Here is a 23,748-nt window from a genome sequence, read left to right as displayed (position 1 = left end):
AAGACATTCCATCAGTGACTGTCCGTGGAAGGGAGGCTTGATGTTCATTTGTGGGGGTCTGGAACAGGTCCCCTCAACAACTAGCCCTACAGCACTGGGATCACTATCCTCCAGTTCTCCACGCACCTTCCTCATTAGTAGTGCAAGTATCCCAGTATTACCCAGCCTTAAGCCAGCAAGCTAGATCAAGCCAACCATTGCACTGATTTGGAGGGCTCTATTGGAGGCAGATTGGGAGGGGGTCTGTTGGGCACAGATTGGGAGGGTGTTTGTTGGGCGCAGATTGGGAGGGGGTCTGTTGGGCACAGATTGGGAGGGGGTCTGTTGGGCACAGATTTGGCAACGTCTGTGCGATGCAGATCAGGGAGCTTGTTGGGCAAAGATCGGAAGGGGGCTGTCGGGTACAGATCAGGTGATCTGTAAGGCACAGATTAGAAAGGGTATCTGGGGCACCAGCTGGGGCAGGTGTCAGGAAGAGAGTGGGAGGGCTCAATTTGGTGCAGAAAGGGCACTTCTGCCACCCATGAGCTTAAAGTCCAAAATTGCACCTCCCATACATGCACCTCCCTCTTCCCTTGCAGTTGACCTCTTTAAACACACAAAACAATCAGCAATAAGTTATAGCATGAAAATAAACTAAAGTTAAAAATTATTAAACAAACATTACGCTATCCTGCACTAAGTCTGACTGGTGTAGCATTCAAATGGAGTGTTCCCATTGTAACACTAGGGAATCCCATCAAGACTGTTCATGGCAAAATTAGCAGCTGCACAAACTGACAGATTCAGCACCCTGGTGATTGTTAGGATCTTGGGGAATGTTATAGAACAGAGGGACCGGGGAATACAAGCACACATTTTACTGAAAGTGGCATCACAGGTAGACAGGGTGGTGAAGAAGACATTTGGTATGCTGTCATTCATCAGTCAGTATTGTAGTTGGGACGTTATGTTGCAGTTGTACAGGATGTTGTTGAGGCCGCATCTGGAGTATTGTTACAGTTTCGGTTACCCTGTTATAGGAAAAACGTCATTAAACTGGAAAGAATGCAGAAAAGATTTATGAGAGTGTTGCCAGGGCTCGAGGGCCTGAGTTATAGAGAGAGGTTGGGCAGGCGAAGACTTTATGCCTTGGAGCGTAAGAGGCTGAGGGGTGACCATGTAGAGGTGCGTTAAATCATGAGAGACATAGATAAGGTCGATGCACACGGTCTTTTTCCCAAGGAAAGGGACAAAAACTAGAGGGCATAGGTTTAAGGTGAGAGAGGAAAGATTTTAAAGGGACCTGAGGGGTAACTTCTTCATGCAATGGGTGGTCCGTATATGGAATGAGCTATCAGAGGAAGTGGTTGAGGCAGGTACAATAATGACATTTAAAAGACACTTGGATAGGAAAGGTTTAGAGGGATGTGGGCCAAATGTGGGCAATGGGACTACCTTAGATGGGAATCTTGTTTGGCATGGACCAGTTGGGCCTGTTTCTGTGCTGTATGACTCTATGACTCTATTTATCTGTAAGTCCTGGTGTATACATGAGCCTAGGTGTGGGATTTCCTTCCGTTTGTGTGGCTGAGTACTAGCACTTCATTTCACAGAATGGAACCACTCACAGCCAGCGTGCTCAGCCCTTTGTGTTCTGTTTCAGGAGTTGCACTCATTTATGTCATCAAATTATGGCAACGGTAACTAAGGAAGACAGGTATAAGGAGGACTAATGGCCTAGGCTTTGAAGACTGGGCTGCCAGGGCTCACTACTCACATGTGGTTCCAGAGCCAAGGTTTGCTAGTTTTTGACCGAGGATTTTTCTGGGCTACAAGCTCGTCTTTACCTGAGAAGATAGGTGGAAGGTTCTCCTAGATCACTCCAGGATTGGCTATCAGCATTCCCCTCACTTGTTCCTCTCTCCCAATGGGAAGTGCTGCTCACAGAGGTTGAGTTCACTAAGTCCTGAGACTTTGGGCTACTTCTTCATTAAGGCATAGCATGTTGCTTGCGGGACTAGCATTTATTGCCCATCCGTAATAACCCTTGAGGTGATGCTGATGCACTGCCTTCTTGAATGTCTTCAATTGAAGTGGTGAAGTTACTCTGATGGTGCCGTCACTATGGTGACACAAGAGACTGCTGATGCTGGAATCTGGAGCAACACACAAAGCGCTGGAGGAACTCAGCAGGTCAGTCGGCATCTATGGATGGAAATGGACAGTCGATGTTTCGGGTTGAGACCCTTCATCTGGACTGAAAGAGAGATGGGAGATAGCCGGTATAAAGAGGTGGAGAGAAGGGGTGGAGCAAGAGCTGGCAGGTGATAGGTGGATCCAGGTGAAGGGGGGCATGATAAGCAGATGGGGGGGGGGGTGGAGAGTGGGAATGATGTCAGAAGCCCGGAGGTGATAGGTGGAAGGGACAAAGGGTTGAACATCACTATCGTCATCACTATTGTGCTTGTCTTGCAAGATAGTGGTATATGTTTGTATACTTGTTCTTTTAGATGGTTGGGTTGTGGGCCTGGAAGCTGTCAATGAAGTCCCTCTGAAGCTCTTACAGTGCACCTTGTAGATGGTAAATCCTGCAGTCATGGTGTACTGACATTGGAGAGAGTGAATGTTCAGGGTGGCAGATGGAGTCCTTATTGAGCCAATTTGATGGTATTAAACTCGCCATGTTCTTGCCTCAATCATTCAGGCAAGGGGAGGTTACCCTATCACACTCCTTGTGCTTTGGGGAGTGGGAGAGTGAATCACTCACTGCAGGATATCCAGCCTCTGAACCACCAACCCCCCCCCCCCCACCCCACTGTAATTATGCAGCTGGTCCAAACAAGCTGGAGCACCACAACTGACTCCTGAATCCAGCAGGGTACAATGAACAATGGGGCTAATGCTTCTGCTGCTCTGGTGCCGTGGTGAGCTCCCAACACTGAAACACAGGGACTATGGCTGGCACGGTAGTGTAGCGGTAGTGTTACAGTGCCAGCGACACGGGTTCAATTCTGGTCGCTGTCTGTAAGGTGTTCGTACGTTCTCCCCATGTCTGCGTGGGTTTCCTCCGGGTGCTCCGGTTTCCTCCCACCTTCCAAAGACGTACGGGTTAGGAAGTTGTGAGCATGCTTTGTTGGCGCCGGAAACGTGGCGGCACTTGGGGGCTGCCCCCAGAACACTCTACGCAAAAGATGTATTTCACTGCGTGTTTCAATGTACGCGTGACTAATAAAGATATCTTATCTTAAATGCACAATTGGACCCCAGGATGGTCCAGGAAACTTTTCCACAAGTTCTTCACACGCCACTGCCTTGAGTTCTTTGTAGCGAAGACAGGCGTCTGTGCTCAATTTGACCGACCACACATAGTGAAGACCCTTGGGCAAGCACCAGGGAATGGGGTGCAATTGCTATTTTGAGGGCAATTTCCTCACGTAGAAAATAGGTGCTGCTGATCAACATTGCTTTGATCTGGACGACTTGGTATTGTTTCCATGTTTTGTGTGAAGGAAGTGCTACGTCAAGATGCAGTAATTCCTTTTTCGGAATAGCGGCATGGACCCAAGGAGGCAACTGAGCACTTTCCAGAGGTAACATAAGAGCACAACAAACTGCAACCCAAGTCTCCAAAAGAACAATGAGAGGCAAACTGGCTTATTGTGGAAAACACAGGCTGACATTTCACTGGACTCTCGAGGTTTCAGCTGACATTTTAGAAAGCTTCTAAGGATTTCTTAGTACACAAACAAAATCTCAGCTTCACACATTACTCTGGGATGCTTCTTGGCCAGACAAATACATTTGATGTTTCACAACTTCTTTCAGCAAGCAAAGATTACAGATCTTTAAGGCACTGCGCTAGAGTTAAAATTCGATACTGGATTGATAATATTTCTATGTGGATTGACAGTGCTTTGAGAATTGATGTAAGCCTATAAAATGGCTATTAGGGTCAGAAATGAGAAACGTGCCTTTAACCCTTGTATCTCCTTGAGGTCTACAACCCTGGAATCACTGTTCTTCTATCTCTGGACTATTCATTTTCCCAACATCAGGAGCCATGCTTTCGCGCTCAGCTCTGGAATTCCTTTTCTAAATCCCTTTCTCCTCTGTTCAGATGCTTATTAAGAAATATCTCTTTGGCCAAGTTTCAAGTCAGCTTTCGTGATGTCTCCCTATGTGGTTTGGAGTCGATTTGGCTGCTGCCAAGGGCATTTTGCTATATTACAGGTCTTCTTATAAACAGAAGTTCTAGTTTTTGGGGCAGCTCGGTGATGCAGCTGGCAGAGCTGCTGCCTCACAGCTCCAGTGATCCAGGTTCAATCCTGACCTCTGGTGCTGCCTGTGTGGAGTTTGCACGTTTTCCCTGTGACCGCATGGGTTTCCCCCCGGGTGCTCCAGATTCCTCTCACATCCTGAAGATGTGACAGGTAGGTTAATGGCTGCAGTAAATTGCCCCTAGTGTGTGAATGTGATGGTAGAATTTGGGGGCGGGGTGTTGACGAGAATGCGGGGAGATTAAAATAGGGATGAGTGCAGGATTCCTGTAAGTAGGTGCTTGATGGTCAGTGTGGACCCAGTGAACCGAGTGACTTGTTTCCGTGCTGTATGACTCTGTAACTCCCTAATACAGAACTATATGATGTTATATCCCTAAATGAGAGGAGAACTGTGACCGCAAAAACAAGATTTGAGTAAGCAATAACAAGACACAGTATCAGCTCAAATAGGGGTGAAAGAAACTTGCTTCTTATTGGTACAGTCACATCACTAAAGTTGCCCAATTTAACCCATTTATACGGACTGTGTCCACCATTTTCTTACCAGTGTGTCATGTCAGCCTATACTGACTGATTTTCACCTCTCAAGTTCAAATACAACTTGATGAAAGCTGACTGTATCATTATTCACCGATAGTTCATAAAACCACCATGCAGAAAACCTGAAGGAGCTATTCCAAAAAATAACTCAAAGGCCAAGTTTATTTAATTCTTTTGAATTTAACACCGTCAGTATCAATGCTTATATTTTAGATTGAAGACTTTTCTTTTGGAAAACAAAAATCAGTGTGGATTCATTTGTTCTTTCCTCCTTTATTTTGTGGGCATGTAATAGGAAGCGAGCAGGGTGAAACAAAAGGCTGACTGTTGTAACTCTGGCAGTTTGGATGGTGGGACGAGGGCAGCTGTGTGCTTACAAGGGCTGGGCCTCATCAAACAAGAACTTCGGAGGCAGTGATCTCATTGAGGCCCTGGCGTGCTGCTTGCAGGCATCCTCTGAAGTCTGAAAGGGGAACACTGGCTGCTGCTCATGATGTCTCAAGATTAATATCACGGGTGGACGAGGAATAATTTTGTGCCGTCTTCCTGTCATTCTCCTGGTTGTGTTGGACATTGACAGTGTGCATCTGATGTCTTTTGTGTCAAGGCAGTGTGACACAATCACTCCAACCTTTTCCCAAGCTGAGTTTAATCATTGATTGCCCAAAAACGATTTATTATTAAGGATTACCAGTGAATTTTTTTTTTACCAGCATCCTTTCTTTATTCCTTCTGTCCATGCTTTGTTTATAGCATTTGCGAAATTGGTGAGTTCTGGGGAAAGGTTTGCAGAGCTCCTGAGGTGACAGTGTTTCGGAGCTGAATGACTGTCCAAATAACCAGATGACTCAGTCCTCCCACCCTCCAAGCTGACGATATGCCCTGCCTCTGGCAACGAAGCTGCCTTATAGTTGGTGTATCTACTTCCCTGCATTCCCCCAATTCCGTCCTCCCAAACACCCCAGAGGAACGGCACCTCATTATTCCGCCTGGGTGGTCTACAACCTGACAGCGTAAACACTGAATTCTACAACTTCTGGTAAACTGCTCCCCCTCTGTCCCTTTTCTCTCTCCTCCTGATCCACCTATCCTCACCTCCTTCATCTACACCATTTGCCTATCACCCACACCCTCCTCCCACTGTATCCCCTCCCCTACTATTGTCACCTCCCCCCCTTGATTCCGTGCTCCACCTTCCTCTCCTATCAGATTCCGTCATCTTCAGCCCGTTGTCACTTCCACCTATCACCTCCCAGCTTCTGACATCATTCCCGCTCTCCCCTCCTCCATCTGCCTCTCACCCCTCCTCGCCTGGATCCACCTATCACCTTGTTGTGAGAAAAGGTTCTTTCGGGTCTCAAAGGCAGAGGACTCCAGACACAGTCTTTGGATCTTGGAAAAGGATTTATTCACAAAGACAAACGTGGGAACAGAATGAACAAGAACGGATGCACACTCACACACAGGTGATCACGGAACGTGAGGGTAGTCGCAACGGGGGTGAAGTGTGCGCGCACACACATACACAGTGAACTAGTTACAAACAATCAGGGAAAACGCAATACGGTGCCTGAACCCTCTGAATCTGGACAAGCATCAGCTCTTTGGTCCCAGGAATCCTTGACTAATCCTTAAGTAGTGCACAGCTTACCTCCCACATCCCTTGGAGAAAGAGAGAGAGAGAACCAGGCACATGCTGCACTCTTTCTAGTGCTGGAGGGCTGGGGGTAGTCCAGCCCAGGTAATTCAAAGGGTCCAATGGCTCAGTGCCAGCAAGGACAAAGGTGCTTAAATGGGCCAGTAGTTCAGGTGTGCACTTGGTGGGTGGGGTGGAGCCAAACCTTGATTGACAGTGGTGTCACTTCCGACCCGATGAACAATGCTGTCATCCAGCCAGAGGGATCAGTGTTGTCACTGTCACATGACAGCCATGACCTTTCACACTACACACCTGCCAGTTCTTGTTCCAACCCCTCCCCGCCACACTTTTATACTGCCCATCTCCCCTCTGTCTTTCAGTCCAGATGAAGGGTCTTGAACCGAAACATCAGCTGTCCATTTCCCTCCACAGATGCTGCCTGACCCGCTGAGTTCCTCCAGAATCTTGCATGTTGTTCCACATTCCGTCATCTGTAATCTCTTGTGTCTCTCACACACCCTGTCTTCATGTGCCCTAACCTCTTGAATTCCCTCTGTTTTTCTGTCTGTCTCTCTCTCTTCCTTTAAACCATCCATTAAAACCTCCCTCTCTGATCAAGCTTTAGGTGACCCAGTCTGGTATCTTCCAGTCTGGTTCAGCACCATTCTGATTTCTGACAATACTCCTGAGGCAATGTTGTCGACAGTTTACTGACTAGGAGCACCTTATGAATCCAGATGCTTTTGTTGTAATCTGCTTATCTGGCAGTAAACCTACTTTTGGTGTGAGTATTGAAACACGCATTAACCAAGATAATTAATGGAAGTATTATTGGATAATCCCTGCCAATTAAAGCAATTACTAAAATCAACCAATCTGCAACTTTATAAGTACCAACAGCAGATGTTAAAGCCGCTCCCAAAATAGGGTTCAATACTTTCCCTCATCAGAGAGAGGTGTAAACTCAAACTTGCCCTAAATATTATTATGCATATAGAAGGGTGATGATTTATAGAATGATTCATTATTATCTGGCCACGGAACAAGTATAAAGATGTTTTAGGATGTTCAACCACAGTAACAATTAAAAATAACTGGCTTTATGCTGCTTCTCTATTAGTGGAAAGTGTGTGTGGGAGGTCATGGGTGTAGACAGATGTGGGTTTCCCTGTGTGTGGGTGTGGGTCTGTGAGGGTGTGGGTATGTGGATAGGTGTGAGTATAGATATATGTGTTTGGGTGTGTGAAAGCGTGAGTGGATGTACATGTGTGTGCATGGGTCTGCATATGTATGTAGGTCTGTGTATGTGTGTGCAGGGTGATTGCACGTGTATGTGTGTGTGTTTGACTGCTTTATAAGGATACTAATGAAGTGGTATGACTTCACTGTTAGTATATAAAGTACCACTACCTTTGATTAGCAAGCGTGCCAGAGTGAGAGACTTATTTACATCATAAATAGTTAATGCCTGAGCAAGCCTTTACATCACTAGGGAGAAGTTTGCAATGACTCAAATAAAGGATGTGTACCACAGGTGATAGTTGCAGCTTTGTAATTATAACATAATACAGAGAGGGAGTGTGTTAGTCCAAGGACCATATTGTACTCCAAAAGCAAAAAAACTGCAGATGCTGAAAATCTGAAACAAAATGCTTGAACTACTCTACTGATGAGGTAGCAACAGATGAAAGGTCACCGGCCATCTTGTACTGATCTGTGTTGTGGGGTCACGGTGAGCTTGAATCAAGCATGGAATCATGGAGGGAAGTTTTGTGAGCCTTTTCAACAGCTGCTCAGGGGTTCCACTCTGGCTCCTAGTGAGCGTGGGCTCTTAGACACATATTAAACTTCCCATTGGAATCACTGCACTGCAGGGGTCCTTTACTCTGCTGCAGCCCAGAGTGAGGGGACTTTGGCTGGGGTCTTATCACTTATCCACAGTTAGAAGCCGGCAGCCTTCTGGGGAGGGTCCACGTTGCGGCAGAGAGCTGGAGGATCTAGGATGAGTTGAATGCAGTGGTGCTTTAGTGTGTTGCTTGGTAGCTACAGAAATGGGTGAGGCCAAACACTGGAAACAAGAACCCCTATTCCCAGTCCCACAACACCCATTATCCCCCAAATGAGCTGGGTGCAAGGCTGTGGACTTTTCTGAAAGAGTCTGGCCCAGGTCAGGGCCTATTGGAGGAGTTCAGTGAGGCTGGAGAGTGACTTGTTTTTCCAAAGTTATACATTATTCATAAAAGCTGTAAACACATAATATAGTGCATAAATATGTCACCATTCATAGTACAAGAAATATCATTCCATTTAATATCAGCATGAGATCAGTTTTTTGTTTCCTGTGCATTCCATGAGTGATGTGTGCATGGGGTTTCTCCAGGAGTTTCGCCCCTCAGTGTGTTGAGGCCAGAGGGTACTGATCTGTGGCCTTTTCCTGATGTGCCTTTGCCACTGCTGCACTCAGCCTCAGTGTGTCCCTCGGCATGCATTCCTGTTCCTTGGAGTGTGCCACGTGGCAACATCAGCTCCTTGCAGTGGGAGACCAAGGGCAGTTTAGAGTCAAAGAGTAATACAGCACAGAAATGGGCCCTTCAGTCAAACTCGTCCATAAGACAGGAGCAGAATTAAGCCTTCCAGCCCATCAAATCTGTTCCGCCATTCAATCATGGCTGATTTTTTTTTCTCAATCCCATTCTCCCACCTTCTCCCCGTAACCCTTAAACCCCTTACCAATCAAGAACCTATCAATCTCTGCCTTAAATTCCACAGATTCACCACCCTCTGGCTGAAGAAATTCCTCCTCATCTCAATTCTAAAGGGACATCCCTTTATTCTGAGGTTGTGCTGACAAGGTACCCATCTAAGCTAGTCCCATTTGCCCACCTTTGGCCCATATTCTCTCTAAACCTTTCCTATCCATGTATTGTCCAAATGTCTTTTAAATGTTGTTATTGTACCAGTCTCAACCATGTTCTCTGGCAGCTCATTCCATATACTCACCACCCTCTGTGTGAAGAAGTTGCCTCTCTGGTTCCTGTTAAATCTCTTCCCTCTCACATTAAACCTATGCCCTCTAGTTCTTGATTCCCCAACTCTGGGAAAAAGACTGATTGCATTCACCCTATCTATGCTCCTCGTGATTTTAGATACCTCTATAAGATCACCTCCCAATCTCCTACACTCCAAGGAATAAAGTTCTAGCTAGTGCAACCTCTTCCTGTAACTCAGACTACAGGTGCAGAGACCCAGGTAAGTGTGGGTGTGTGGGGAAGTCCTGGGAAAAAGACTGTGCACATTCACCCTATCGATGCCCCTCATAATTCTATGCACAATTATCAACTTAATCCTCAACCATAGATCGTCCAGTTATTATGATATGGCCACTTGTGGGAGGAATTTGGTTGCCACATTCTCTACATTACAGCAGTGATTTGAAACACTTGAAAAATACAATGTAAAAGGAAGACTTGTTCTGCAATCCCAATTCATGGAATTGGTCACCATCCCAGTGAAGATACTTTTACTTAGAGTGGGAAATGGTCAGCAGGGAGAAAGTCTTTCACAAGTAAATACATGAACCTTAACTTGCGTTGCTGGCTTCGCACAGTGAACTGCCAATGGGCAATGGCAGAGAAACAGGGAAAGTAAGAGAGAGCGGGGTGATGTGGGGAGGAGGTATCGTGGCACAGAGCTGCGAAGGGTTAGCCACTTGAAGCTGACCCAAGAATACCACTGGGGCAGCCAAGAGTGAACTGGAAGGAAGTCTGGCGGGTGTCACCCTAGAGTTGCACGGAGGAGGTGGGAGCAGGTGGTGCACTGGTGCAATCAACAGTTTCCTGAGCGGCAGGCTGCTCTGTTAACGGAGCACAGCCAAGCTGCATAGTGTGATGCAAGGATGTCACCAAGCAGCTGCTGAAAGCCAGCCCTGCACAGCTCCGAAGTCACTTCTGATACCTTGTGCACTCTAGACCCTGCTCGCCGCTGCCATGAAATGTCTGACAGGGAGAGGTCCGAGGGCAAATCCCTGACCCCTTGTGGCTTATGCACCCCTTGTTTACTAGATACAATTAAGAAGCATTTGTTTTCCCTGGAGGAGGCTGAAGGGAACCTGAGAGAGGCATACAACAATATGCGAGGCAAATATAGGGTAGATAGTAAGCAACCTTTCCCCATGGCAGAGGTGTCTAAGACCAGAGGGCATAGGTTTAAGATGAGGTGTAATAGTTTTATGGGGGATCTGAGGAAGAATCTTTTTTCACCCAGAGGGAGGTTGCAATCTGGAATGTGCTTCCTGAGAAGGTGGTGGAGACAAGTAGCCTCACAACATTTAAAAGGTATCTAGATGAGCACTTCAATTGCCAAGGCATACAGATCAAGTGTCGGTAAATGGGATGAGTGTAGGTGGGTACTTGATGGTTGGCATGGACATGATGGGCTGAAGGGCCTGTTTCTGTGTTATATAGCTCTGTGTCTCTATGACTAATAAACAATTTGTGCAATGGAAGTTTGTGGCATTAACTTTGTACAGTAGGTGGTGAATGGGGTGACAAAGCTCCAATTTAAGTTGGGGGTAGCTTCCTGAACCCAAAACATCATTAGAACCTCTCCAGGTTGTTTTGCATCGTTGGGTCCTTTGTAATTTTTTTTTATACACTCATTCAAGGAATGTGGGCTTCGCAGGCTGAGCCAGCATTTAATTGTCCATCCCTCGTTGCCCTTGAGAAGATGGTGGTGAGCTGCCTTCTTGAACCGCTGCAGTCCTTGAGGTGTGGGTACACCCCCAATGCTGTTAGGGTTCCAGGATTCTGACCCAAGTCAGGATGGCGTGAGGCTTGGAGGCCAACTTCGAGGTGGTGGTGTTCCCCAGGCTTCTGCTGCCCTTGTCCTTCTAGCTGGTAGAGGTGGTGGGTTTGGAAGGTGCCGAATAAAGAGATGCAGGGAGATTGATGGCAACTCTAAAACCTCACAGTTCTTGCATTCCTTGTCTACCAGGACAATTTAAAAAATATATTTTACAAAACAAGCTTTTCAAGAGGCTTGCAAATTAAGATGGCTTCTTCCAGAATTTCTTTACTGATGGTTCATACCATGGGTAAATTGGTAATTGGCTTATTATTGTCACACGTACTGAGGTACAGTGAAAAACTTTGTTTTGCCTGCTTTCCATGGAGATCATTTCATTATAACAGTGCATCGAGGTAGTACAAGGGAAAACAATATCAGAGTGTGGAATAAAGTGTTACAGTAACGGAGAAAGTGCAGTGCAGGTAGACGATAAGGTACAAGGCCACAACGAGGTAGATGCTGCATATATAAATTTCTTCCTCTACCTCTCTGTGTTCGCACTTCAAGGGCAAGGAGAAGACTGAGTTTCTACAGAACTATCCATGGCTGGGTGGACAAGAATCTGACAGGAGGGACATTATGTGGCTGAATAGAGAAAGGAGAATTGCCGAGAGTTTCTGGTGCACCTGCATTGGCGAGGGGCTATTTTGGTTGTTGACCCACTTTATTAAAGTTCAGTTGTCACTGTGGTCCAGGCTCAGGAAGTCAACCCAGGCTTGAGAGGGTCTGTAACTGGAGTGGGGTCAGAGGTGAAAGGAAGCCAGTGTGACATATTGTTAAACATGCACCAGCACAGTCACTACCAATGGGTTAAGTTGACAATGTCAGTGATAGCACTGTTAAGAAATTGGTTCATTCCATCCAAACATTGCATATATAAATTTCTTCCTCTGTACGTCCATTAGTTCACGGACAAGGAGGACACAGGGTGTCCACAAAAGGAACTATGAGTAGCCAACTGGACACAAAGTTTCTGAGCTCTAACTTACTTTCACCCCTCAGAGGGATTGGGAAGTGGAGAGCCGGAGGAAAGGACGGCCTCAGCGTGGGTAGTTCCCAGCATTAGCAGTGATCCAGCACAGCTTTGTGCTGGAGGGTGGGGGAAAGGGATCGGCCAATCCTCTCCTCGTCGAGAACGAAGGATTGGCCAGCTTTCTTGTGGTTGGGAGTGAAGGAGTCAGTCAAACCCTCCGTGGTTGGATGAAAGGGTCAGCTCATCCTCTTGGGGTCGGCGGGTAAAGGGAGTGGCCAAACCCCTTCTTTTCAGGGGTGAAGGGCTCAGCATACCTTGTTATAGTTGGAACCAGTCTTGGTGTCTTCTGTGGTCTTGCAGTAGCAACAGCAAAGGTGAGGCAGGGTTTCAAGGGATTGGGAGTGTTTGGGGTTTGCTTTAGTGTTTGGGGCTCAAGGATTGAAATAAGTAACTTACCTGCATTGCATGTCTCCCTGTTCAGTGCTGTGTAAGGATTATGTTGTTCTGGGAGTAGTCAATGGATGCCTTCGAGCCCATGTGATCCAGTGATTCACTTTAATGGTTCAAAAGGAGCATCCACAAAAATTACATCATCAAGTGTATCTGAGATGTAGAAATCATGCTGGGCTGGCAAGGATGACTCATGACAGGAAGTGCCTGGATGAGTTTCACAAATGGCATGATTTGGTTGAGAAATAATTCCAAGCCCAGTTTATGCTTGGTTTAATTAATCGTCACTCTGAAAACATCAGTGTCACGCAAATACTTTTTAGATGGCGTGGAATTCGTAAACGTTGGTTTGGTGCATTGGTTCATGAGAGGCAAAATCTGAGCACACACCAAGCGGTGAGAAAGCAAGTGATTCATTGGTCCTTATTGCAAAGGGGGTTGGAGTTACGATTGCAGAAGCCTTACTGAGACCATCTCTGGAGTATCATGTGTAAAATTAGTCTCCATATTAAAAGAGACTTAGTTGCCTTGAAGGCAATGAAGCATAGGTTGTGAAATGAAAGGGTAAGAGGGAAATTAAGACTGGATTATACTCACATATCCTCATGGAGTTAGGAAGGTGTACCTTGTGCCACACAAATCCATTCTTCATGGAGCACTTCCTGGGATTGTCCATTCCCCCCGCCTCAGTGACCTTATTCCCGTTTAAGGCCCCACTTCCAGTTCATCTTCACATAGTAGTTGTCATATTGCATGTCTTTCTTACTGGGACTATGATGGGCCGCTTCCTGTCGACAAGCTAATGCAGGCGGCTTGGTTTTGCTGCTTGCATCCACGAACGACAGGGGAGAGTTGGCAACAAGAATCTTAAAGCAAAGATGTACTGCTGAGCTTTTATAAGGTGTTGGTCAGACCACGTTTGGAATATTGTGAGCAATTTTGGGCCCCGTATCTAAGGAAGGATGTGCTGGCCCTGGAGAGGGTCGGAGGAGGTTCACAGGAATGATCCCAGGAATGAAAGGCTGGGAGTGTTTGACGTCTCTGGGCCTGTACCCAATGGAGTTCAGAAGGATGAGGGGGGATCTCAAAGATACGGACTGGATACTGAAAGGCCTGGATCGAGTGGACGTGGAGAGGATGTTTCCATTAGTAGTAGAGTCTAGTATCCGAGGGCACAGCCTCAGAATAAAGGGAGGTCCCTTTAAAACTGAGATGAGGAGGAATTTCTTCAGCCAGAGGGCGGTGAATCTGTGGAATTCGTTGCCACAGAGGGCTGTGGAGGACAAGTCATTGGGTGTATTTAAGGCAGAGATTGATAGTTTCTTGATTGGTAAGGGGGGGGTTAAGGGTTACGGGGAGAAGGTGGGACAATGGGGTTGAAAAAAAAATCGGCCATGATTGAATGGCGGAGCAGATTCGATGGGCGGAGTGGCCTCATTCTACTCCTATATCTTATGGTCTTATCCTTTATTGAAGGCTGTGACTCTGCAGTACCTGGTACAAGAGTGTATGGAGGTCATAGCACACACAGCTCTTAACGACATACACTTGTATAGACCACAGTTCACTTTGTCTCCAAGCTGTTAATGTGCACTATTATGGCTTTCTGAATGTCATTATGTATTGTCAACAGAAATGTTAACAGGATGAACAAATGATTTTGTAATTGTTGGACATTCAGATAATATACCAGCTGTGAACCGAACAATCACACCTTCTTCATGCTCCTGAATATTAATTCGGTTCCTTCACAGGGCTGGACTCAATAGACAGTAAACTTTAAAAATATCAGTACGGCAATGAAAGAAGCAGCCAAAATGGGCCAGAAATCAAAAGGTATATTTGGAAGGTAGTCATGGTTCTTTGGATTGGTTTGATTAAAAATGGACTATGGAGGTACATATCCCCAATGTTATCCCATGTGAGACCCCACGTGATTATTGGGTGGGATGTCCTGCCCCTTTGCTTTGCTCCTCCCCGCACACAGCCCTGATAAGGATCATTTTAAGAACTTGTTCTTCTGGGATTTTTGTGTGGTTCCTAGTTTTCCTGCAGTGGTATCCAGCTTGGGAGGCTGAAGGCTGCCACTGAAAACCTGAGGGAAGAGTTTGGCACTGTGATAACTTATTCTCATGGGCCATGGTAGCCAGAAGGCAAACAGATAGCAGCCAATTTCGTCCTGTGAACAACAATGAGTGGCGATGAGCCAGGAATGAATGTTAGCCAAGGACACCATTTTGTATTTGACATTGTTCCATCGGGCCTTTTATGACAGCCGTGGTTTGACATCTGACTTGAAAGGACACATTAGGAGCAATGCAGACTGCCCTACCAACTCAATGTAACTGCACTGTGTAATGAATTGACCTGTACGATCAGTATGCAAGACAAGTTTTTCACTGTACCTCGGTACAAGTTACAACAATAAACCAATACCAATATCAATACAGAGTGCACTAAAACTCAGCTGAGATTGTTAGTTCAAGTTCCACCAATGTCCAACACAGAGGCCAGTGTCAGGTTAGTGGTGTATTGATTAAATATCCAGTATTTGGACTGATGCTATGTAATTATTGATCCTGTTTAACCAGATTGTCAGAACATAGTTATGCAGTTGTGCCTCTAGGGAACATTGACGTTGATGGAAGGCAAACCATGGAGGGGAGGCCTTTTTTAGTGTTCACCATGGTGATCTGCCTCTGCCATGACCTACCAATTCCATCCTCTTCCACGTCCACAGGCTCTCGTTGGAAGGCCATGACGAACTTGGAGAAGCAGCCGTACTACGAAGAACAAGCCAGACTCAGCAAGCAGCACCTGGAGAGGTATCCTGACTACAAGTACAAGCCGCGACCAAAGCGTACTTGTGTGGTAGACGGCAAGAAACTGAGGATTGGAGAATACAAAGCTTTGATGCGTAACAGACGTCAAGAAATGCGGCAGTTCTTCACTGTTGGGTAAGAAAGGTCACAGTTCAATTTTCATTCATGGTTCTTACACTGCCTGCAAAGCTTGCCCTGAGCTGTTTTGTGGACTCTACATATGCAGAATGGGGGGGCACATACTGATTCACAGGCCTTAGAACTAGTGTGGACCTCCAGCCGCGATTCCCCATGACTCGTTTTATGTGAAGTTCAATGCTGAGGGGAGGAAGAAGAACTGTCATAAGAATATATCCAGTATTTGGATTGGAGCTGTTTAATTATTGATCCTGGGTGGCAGCATGGTACAGCTAGTAAAGCTGCTGCCTCACAGCTCCAGCGACCTGAGTTCAATCCTGACCCCAGGTACTGTCTGTGTGGAGTTCGTACATTCTCCCTGTGGCTGCATGGGTTTCCTCCAGGTGCTCCGGTTCCCTCCCACATCCCAAAGTACACCATATTCGCACTCTATTCTGCTTGTTACAAACTCAAAAAACTCCCAAGCACAGTTTGCCTTGCATAAAGCCACGCTGACTGCCCAGTCTTATCATTGTTATTTTCCATGTGCCTATTTACCAGTTCCTTATTAGTAGATTTTAGCATTTCCTCATCTACTGATGTCATGCTAACTGGTCCAAAGCTCCCTGCTTTCTCTCTCCTTCCTTTTTTAAACAGTGGAGTTACATAGTGGAGTTGGCCACACAGCCTCCATTCAGGACTCTGTTTAATGGGATTAAGGCTGATCAGTGCTTCATGCTTAACTTTTTTTAGCATCCATTAAAACACTCTGGTAGAAATCCATCTCAGTAACACAAGAAAATTGGAACAGGAGTAGGCCACCTGCTCCTTCAAGCCTACCCTGCCATTCGATTAGATCATGGCTGATCTATCCCAGGCCTCAAAGTCCTTCTCTGCACCAAATCCCCATACCTTTCAATTGCCCAGTCTTTCAAAAATCTAGATACCTCCTCTTTAAATCCTTCTCATGATCTAACCTCCACAACTCTCTGGGGCAGAGAATTCCAGAGATTCACTACCCTCCATAAGAAGAAATTTCGATGTACCTCATTTTTTTCTCTCTCAGTCTTGGATGTCTCAATTGTTCAGTGATTAGATTGAGTCTTTTGGAATGATGAAGGAATTCAATGGAGTAGTTACAGGGAACCCTTTTCTCTCGTGGCGGGATTAAGGTTCCTAGTCATCCTACCATTCCTAAGTGTTAGTACAGGAAAATCTGCCCACCGAACCTAGACCTGGCGCAGCCATGGGCATTTGGGAGAGAGGGTTCCAGATTTCCTCTATCCTTTCTGAGATAAACCATTAACTTGTCTCACTCCTAAATGCTTGGCAATGGTATTCAGATGGCCTCTCTCCCCACTGTTCTTGCTTCAGCCACTGGAGGAAATTATATTACTTTGCTTTTGAAATTCTGGAAGGTTGTCCCCAATGATTCAACATGAAAACTACTGTTCGCAGTGTTGACGACCAAGGCTAAATACAGTCTCTGGTCAATGATATATCTGGTAGGACTTCTCCAAATGGCCATGCTCATCAAAAATATATCAGTTTGAAATTCTGGTGCACACCATGGTTCTCTCTGGCCAGCCTTAGTCACTTGCCTGTTTCCCATTGTCCCAAGTGTTAATACAGCAAAATCTGCCCACTGAACCGAGACCTACCTGGTGCAAGTCAAATGATTCCATTTGTTTCAATGCAGAAGAACGTCTCCAAGAGAGCCAGATTTATTTCCGGTAATACACAATTTAACATGTTGGAAACACTCAGCAGGTCAGGCAGCATCTGTAGAAAGAGAAACGGAGTTAACATTTCAGGTTGGAAAACCTTCATCAAACTTCCCCTGAAACGGTAACTCCGTTTCACCTTCCACAGATTCTGCCGGAACTGCTGAACTTCTCCAGCATTTTTTCCTTCAGTTTCAGAGTTCCAGCTTCTGTAGATTTTTTGATTTACATTTTTAATTAATTGAGTTAAGTTAAATGGATTCAATCAATGGCTTAAATAAATTTAAATGTACTTAATTGTTTTAATTGCTTTCAGAAACATCTTAGTTTTAAAGATTTTATATTTTTTATATTTTCTAAAAGTATGATTAATTTATAGTTACTTTTTAATTTATTTTGGATAATTAAGTCAGGGACATTCAAGGTCTTTTGACACTCTGACAGCCGGCAAGCCTGTGGGCTGGATTTAGCTGACTGGCACCACCTTTCTGGGGGTGGGGCCTCAGTGACCAGGTGCTGGTTCTAGAGAATGGGCTGCCATCCTGAGTTGGAGCAGGTATTGCTGTGGCAAGCACAGATAGCTCACTAAGGTTGGCCAGACAAAACCAGCCCACACCAAGGTGTGCACCAGAGCTTCAAAATGGCATCTTTTTGATGAGCATGGCCATTTGGAGAAGTTCTACCAGATATATCATTGACCAGAGATCGAATTTAGCCTTGGTTATCAACATTGTGAGCAGTAGTTTTCATGCTGAATCATTTGGGATGTCCCCTAACTCTCCTCCAAAATTTGAAAAGTAAAACAATAACCAAAAAATGTATAATACACCTTGCACTTCCACATATGCTCAAAGCACATGTACGCACAGGTGCAATGATAAACTTACCTGCAGCAGCATCACAGGCACATGGCATTAGATACACAACATACACGAGAAAAACATAAATTATACATAAATTAAATAAAATCATACAAGAAAAAGCACAATTAGAACAAAAAAACACAACCCATTGTAGTGCAAAGTGGGTCACAATGTTGCTATACTGAGGTAGTGATTAGGATTGTGTAGGTTGGTTCAAGAACCGAATGGTTGAAGGGAAGTAGCTGTTCTTGAACCTAGTGGCGATGTGACAATATGTGTGTAAAATTCCTCCTAGGTTTATAGAGAGCAAATATAAAAGTCACATTTTAAGGTACGTGTGCTCAGTAACTTCTTAGCCTCTGACATAACCCATTGCAGAGGGTACGGACTGAGACACGAAGAGCTCAAACAAGGTGTGTGTGTGTGGTTTATTCAAATCCTCCTCACAAACTGCCTCTGGAACTTTGCTACCAGAGAGCAGGTAGTCACATGACAGAATCCTTAATGGGGGACAGCCTTGAAGCAAGAATTATCGTTGACAACTAACATTACACACCCCACACATGTCTAAGATTTTGTTACACTTGGGCTTAATCATTATTTCCTTTATCTCTATTTAAAATGAGTTATTCTCAAGAATGAGTCATCTGTTTATCACCTGTCCCTAGCCATCCTTGAGGAAGTATTGTTGAACCACAGCCTGAACGATGAAAATATTGCCCCGGTGCTGTTAGGTAGGGAGTTCCAAGACTTTGGCCCATAAATCAAGAAAGAATGGCTGAGATAGTCCCAGCCAGCAAAATGAATTTGGGGGTGATGGTATCTCCAAGCACTTACTGCCCTTGTAATTCTAGGTGGTGGAAACCATCCCTCTTGGAAATGGTTTTGTACCACAGAAACTGAAGGCTGTGACAGTTCTTGGAGTGACTCATCGTAAGGACACTGTTGGCTGATGGAACTGATGTACTGCCAATATTCACAATTAACTCAGGCCCATCTGCCTTTCAGGTTGTTTATTTGACAATGTTATACACCAACCAAGCACTGACCTTACCCAATTTTTTTGCATAACACAGATATGTACTTCAATGTACATCCCAGTCGCTCGTGTCCCAATACAGATGGAGGGGATATGTTGGCTTGCTTTATAAATAATTGAGTTTTTGTCAACATTTCTGAGAGAAGGGAATGGAAAATTTGGGCCAATTATGGTAACAGCAGTGAATTCTCCAGTGGATTTCTTCCGAGTTTTTCAGCGCCATATTGAGGTTCTCCAATTTTCTAATTCAATTATGAATCATAACATATGGTTATGATCTGGAATCCATTACCCAGAGAACAGATTCAATCGTAACTTTCTAAAGGGAATTGAAAATGCACTTGGAAAGGAGAACTTTCCATGGCTGGGGGGGAAAGAACCAGAAAATGGGTCTATCAAGGAGCTAGCGGCCATGGTGGATCTGTAGCCAGCCACCATGATGGGGCTAGCTTAGAATGCCATGGGAACTGATGGCCCTCAGCATCACCACTGAAGGGAGGGTGAAGTTAAAACATTTATGAAGGCATTTTCCTTTTTTATTCATTCAAGGGATGTAGGCTTTGCGGGCTGAGCCAGCATTTAATTGCCAGTCCCTAGTTGCCTTTGGGAAGATGGTGGCAAGCTGCCTTCTTGAACCACTGCAGTCCCTGAGGTGTTAGGGAGGGAGTTCCAGGGTTTTGACCCAGCGATGGTGAAGCAACAGCGATAAATTTCCAAGTCAGGATGGTGTGGGGCCTGGAGGACAACTTCCAGGTGGTGGTGTTCCTCTGCTTTGGCTGCCCTTGTCCTTCTAGCTGGTAGAGATGGTGGATTTGAAAGGTGCTAAGGAGATAATATTAAATCTGAATGCAAGAATTCACAATGGTAAAGGTTGATTTAAAAGTACAGCAAAATATATCAATGAAAGTAAAGTTTTCTGGACAGGGTGAGTGCACATGTTGGAATAGATCACATTATCAACACGTGTTTGTTTTGGTGTTGGCAGACAGCAAGGCCAGATCCCCATTACCACGGCCGGAGTGGTGTACCCCGGTGCCATTGCCATGGCGGGTATGCCATCGCCTCGGATCCCCTCCGAGCACTCGAGCATGTCCAGCAGCCCGGAGCCCAGCATGCCTGTCATCCAGAGCACTTACAGCCTCAAATCCGAGGAGGGCCGAGTGAGGGAGGAGCTGAGGGTCAGCGAGATGAACGGAGGCGTGTTCGACGAGTACGAGGACGAGGATGAGGACGACCCTGATGCAGATTACGGCAGCGATGACGAAAATCACGTGGTGGCTCACGCTGACTGAGAGGAAGGGCCAGAAGTCTCCAGCAGCCGAATAACGTCAGCCAGACTGACTCATCCTACCAGGGGCCAAGCACATTTTGACTATCCGATACACTGACTGTTATTTAAAACTATTTAGTCTTAATAAACAAGATATGGTCAGAACTCTACTGACTACTAGACCTCTCGGCCTATGGTACAGGCATGGGAAAAATGATAAGCTATGGGTAAAACAATGCCAGTAAAATCAGCTGCTATTCCCAAGCACTGAAGTCTTACCCTCCTGAGCTTTGTCTAGACTTGCGACTGTCGTTCTAGAAGATTCTATAAAATTCTCACTCAGGTACAAAGTGCCAACAAGTGGCTTGTGAATGTGTTTTGTTTATTTTGTGCCACAATAAAAGGTGTTTCTTCTTTTGTTTTGTTCTTGTTTTTGGATGGATTAAGGAAAAAACAAATGTTTTTTTCGTTGCTCTCAAGTTACCTTTGTTTCAAAGGAATCTATTTTCTTGAATATTGAGATACTGTTGCACCCTCATCGAGTACTTGTGTTATTTTTTTGTTGCACACCATTTCAAAATGCAACTCCTAGTAAGTGCCAAAATTTGTAATTGTTGGAATTAGTTCATGGGTTTTCCTACAGTCTTAAGCTAGGGATATTGTTAGGTTTTAGACAATCCCGGACACCTTACCATACCAGCAGCTGTGGGAAACTATAGGGGCAGTTCTCAGGTGAAAGGGGAGATAACTGAAGACATGAGAAACTTTTTATTATGTGAATTCTGTGTGTGTGTGTGTGTGTGTGTGTGTGTGTGTGTGTGTGTGTGTGTGTGTGTGTGTGTGTGTGTGTGGGTGTGTGTGTGTGTGTGTGTGTGTGCATGGGTGTGTGTGTGCCTTTGTGTGTGACGTGTGTGTGTGTGTGTGTGTGTGCGCGCACGTGAGTGAGAGAGAGAGATGTATAGAGAGAGAGGGTATTATGGTACTTTATAGGGTGTCAGAGGTAGTGACAGCAAAGCAGCGTGGGGGAATGAAACTCCGTGTCCTCAATACCCATTCCTGCTCCCTTTGCCATGAAGCCTGCCATTTCTCTCCCCCACCCCACCCCCTCCATTTCTCAGCAGCCTCACGGAGGCAGTCACTTTCTCCTACCTTCACTCTTTTCTTTGATAAAGGATCCGAGTTTGTAGCACTTAATGAAAAAAGAATTCCGCCAACATACGCTTAAGGGGGAGCGCGACTGAACAAACAAACCCAGGGCAGAGCCTGTCTCTAATGGAGCCTCCCTCTTTTGAGGGCGGAGTTGGCTCTTAAGTTGGCTTCTGCTTGGTTTGTGAGATGGCTAACAGTACCTCCAATGGATTTTGGGAGTCTGAATTTTTGACCCTACCCACCCCAAAATACAATTTTGGATAAGTGAAAGTAAAATGGCTTTGTTGTTATAGGTGGATTAGCTGATCATATACTGCATGTCAGTGTTTAATTTGTATTTTTTGACTGTATTTTTCAATTTTAACTGCCTCTTAATAGTGTACAATAATGGTCAGCTATTCCCCAGTTAGTAAGTTATGTATAATTTATTTTCTCCATTCTAACTAATTGATTCTCAATGCAGCATTCTGTAGCTGTAGATATTTAAGCCTGGTATTTTAGCTATAAACAGTTTTTTCTTTTTATGTTCTTTAAGTCCTAGTGATGTCATGTTATGATGTTTAATCAGCAGGCGTGAAAATAATTCGACTGTTTGTTGGGACTGAAATGAGACCATTCTCTCATAATCTCATTTCTATTTAATTGTCATGGTCATTTAGAGCTGATTCGCTAAAGCACTCTGTAACTGAAAAAGAAAAAATGCAGAAAAAAAACAAGTGTTTTATATCACTTTATGTAAAATGTGAAACCAGTTTTTTGTTTTTTTTCCTTGACTGTGTGAACAAATTTCTGACTCTTGTGAGGCATTTAGTCTCACATTGGCTGGCCTTCTTCACCATTTTTTTTTGGCTCCCTGTTTATTTATGTGACTCTGGACTACAAGAGTACTTTGTTTTAGCTCCAGTAAGGTTCCACCATGACTTCATGGCTGTGAACCATTTGTGATTTATATGCCAACAACGGAAACTGTGTCGGAGATTTTTCTTTTATATTTGCTCCTTATTTTATCCCTTTTTTTTGTTCAGAGTTCTCATTTCGCTGACATTTTGCATTCTGCAATTCCTAATCTCAGACTACTCAATTCTTATGATGCTGTACTGTTTTTTTTAAAGAAAATGTATTTATTGGCCATCACGGCTCTAAAATTTATTAGACACAGATTGTGTTCAGGAAGACAATCAAATCGAGTGGAGCTTAAAACAAAGTAAACTGAATCTACCATCTCACTTGAAATTTAAAGAAAGATATGTAAATATAACATAGAATTATAGATTTATATTTTGTTCATAACACATAGTGTAATATAAGTTGTATATTTTCATGTTTTTTGTTTATGTTATCATTCATGCCACAATAAAAGCAAGAGTACTTGTACTCTGAAAAAACAGACAAGTGTTAAAAGCATCTGCTTCTGTGTTGTTTCTGAGACAGATAAACCCAGTACTGTTGGGTAAGTTAAACCAGGCAGGACCGACACAGTAAATGGTAGGGCCCTGGAGGGTATTGTAGAACAGAGAGACCGAGGGGGACAGGTACCTAGTTACCTGAAAGTGGAGACACAGATAGACAGTTGGGACATTCATGTTACAATTGTACAAGTCATTGGTGAGAGCACACTTGGAATATTGTGTGCGGTTCTGGTCACCCAGCTCTAGAAAGGGTGTCACTAAGATGGAAAGGGTGTAGTAAAGATTCATGAGGATATTACTGGGACTAGAGGGCTAGAGTTTTAAGGAGAGGCTGGATAGGTGGGGACTGTTTTCCCTGGAGTGTAGGAGGCTGAGGGGTGACTTGATAGAGATTTATAAAATCACGAGGGGCACAGATAAGGTGAATGATTACAGTCTTTTTCCCAGGGTGGGTTAGGGCACAGGTTTAAAGTAAGAGAGGAAAGATTTAAAAGGGACCTGAGGGGCAATTTTTTCACACAGAAGCTGTTGGGTATATGGAACAAACGGTAAAGGAAGCTGTAGAGGCAGATACAATTACAATGTTCAAAAAAACAATTTAGACAGGTACATGGACTGGAAAGGTTCAGAGGGATCTAGGCCAAAT

The 23,748-nt window shown here is 44.8% G+C and overlaps 1 protein-coding gene across 10 annotated transcripts in view; it reads left to right on the top strand.

Moving 5' to 3' along the window:
• The window catches only part of sox5 (SRY-box transcription factor 5), a 353,819-nt gene extending 330,746 nt beyond the window's left edge, over positions 1-23,073 (top strand). For all 10 annotated transcript variants that reach the window (XM_052033500.1, XM_052033492.1, XM_052033495.1 and 7 more), the window contains 2 exons: positions 15,450-15,666; positions 20,260-23,073. In XM_052033500.1, the coding sequence (XP_051889460.1) occupies positions 15,450-15,666; positions 20,260-20,566 (524 nt within the window). In that variant the 3' untranslated portion in view covers positions 20,567-23,073. The remainder of the gene's footprint in view (positions 1-15,449; positions 15,667-20,259) is intronic.
• The last annotated feature ends 675 nt before the right edge of the window (positions 23,074-23,748 follow it).

The sequence above is a fragment of the Pristis pectinata genome, chromosome 19 (genome assembly GCF_009764475.1).
Source record: "Pristis pectinata isolate sPriPec2 chromosome 19, sPriPec2.1.pri, whole genome shotgun sequence".
NCBI classification, from domain to species: Eukaryota; Metazoa; Chordata; class Chondrichthyes; order Rhinopristiformes; family Pristidae; genus Pristis; species Pristis pectinata.
The sequence above is the reverse complement of the archived record's forward strand: the minus strand, read 5'-3'. Positions and strand labels throughout refer to the sequence as shown.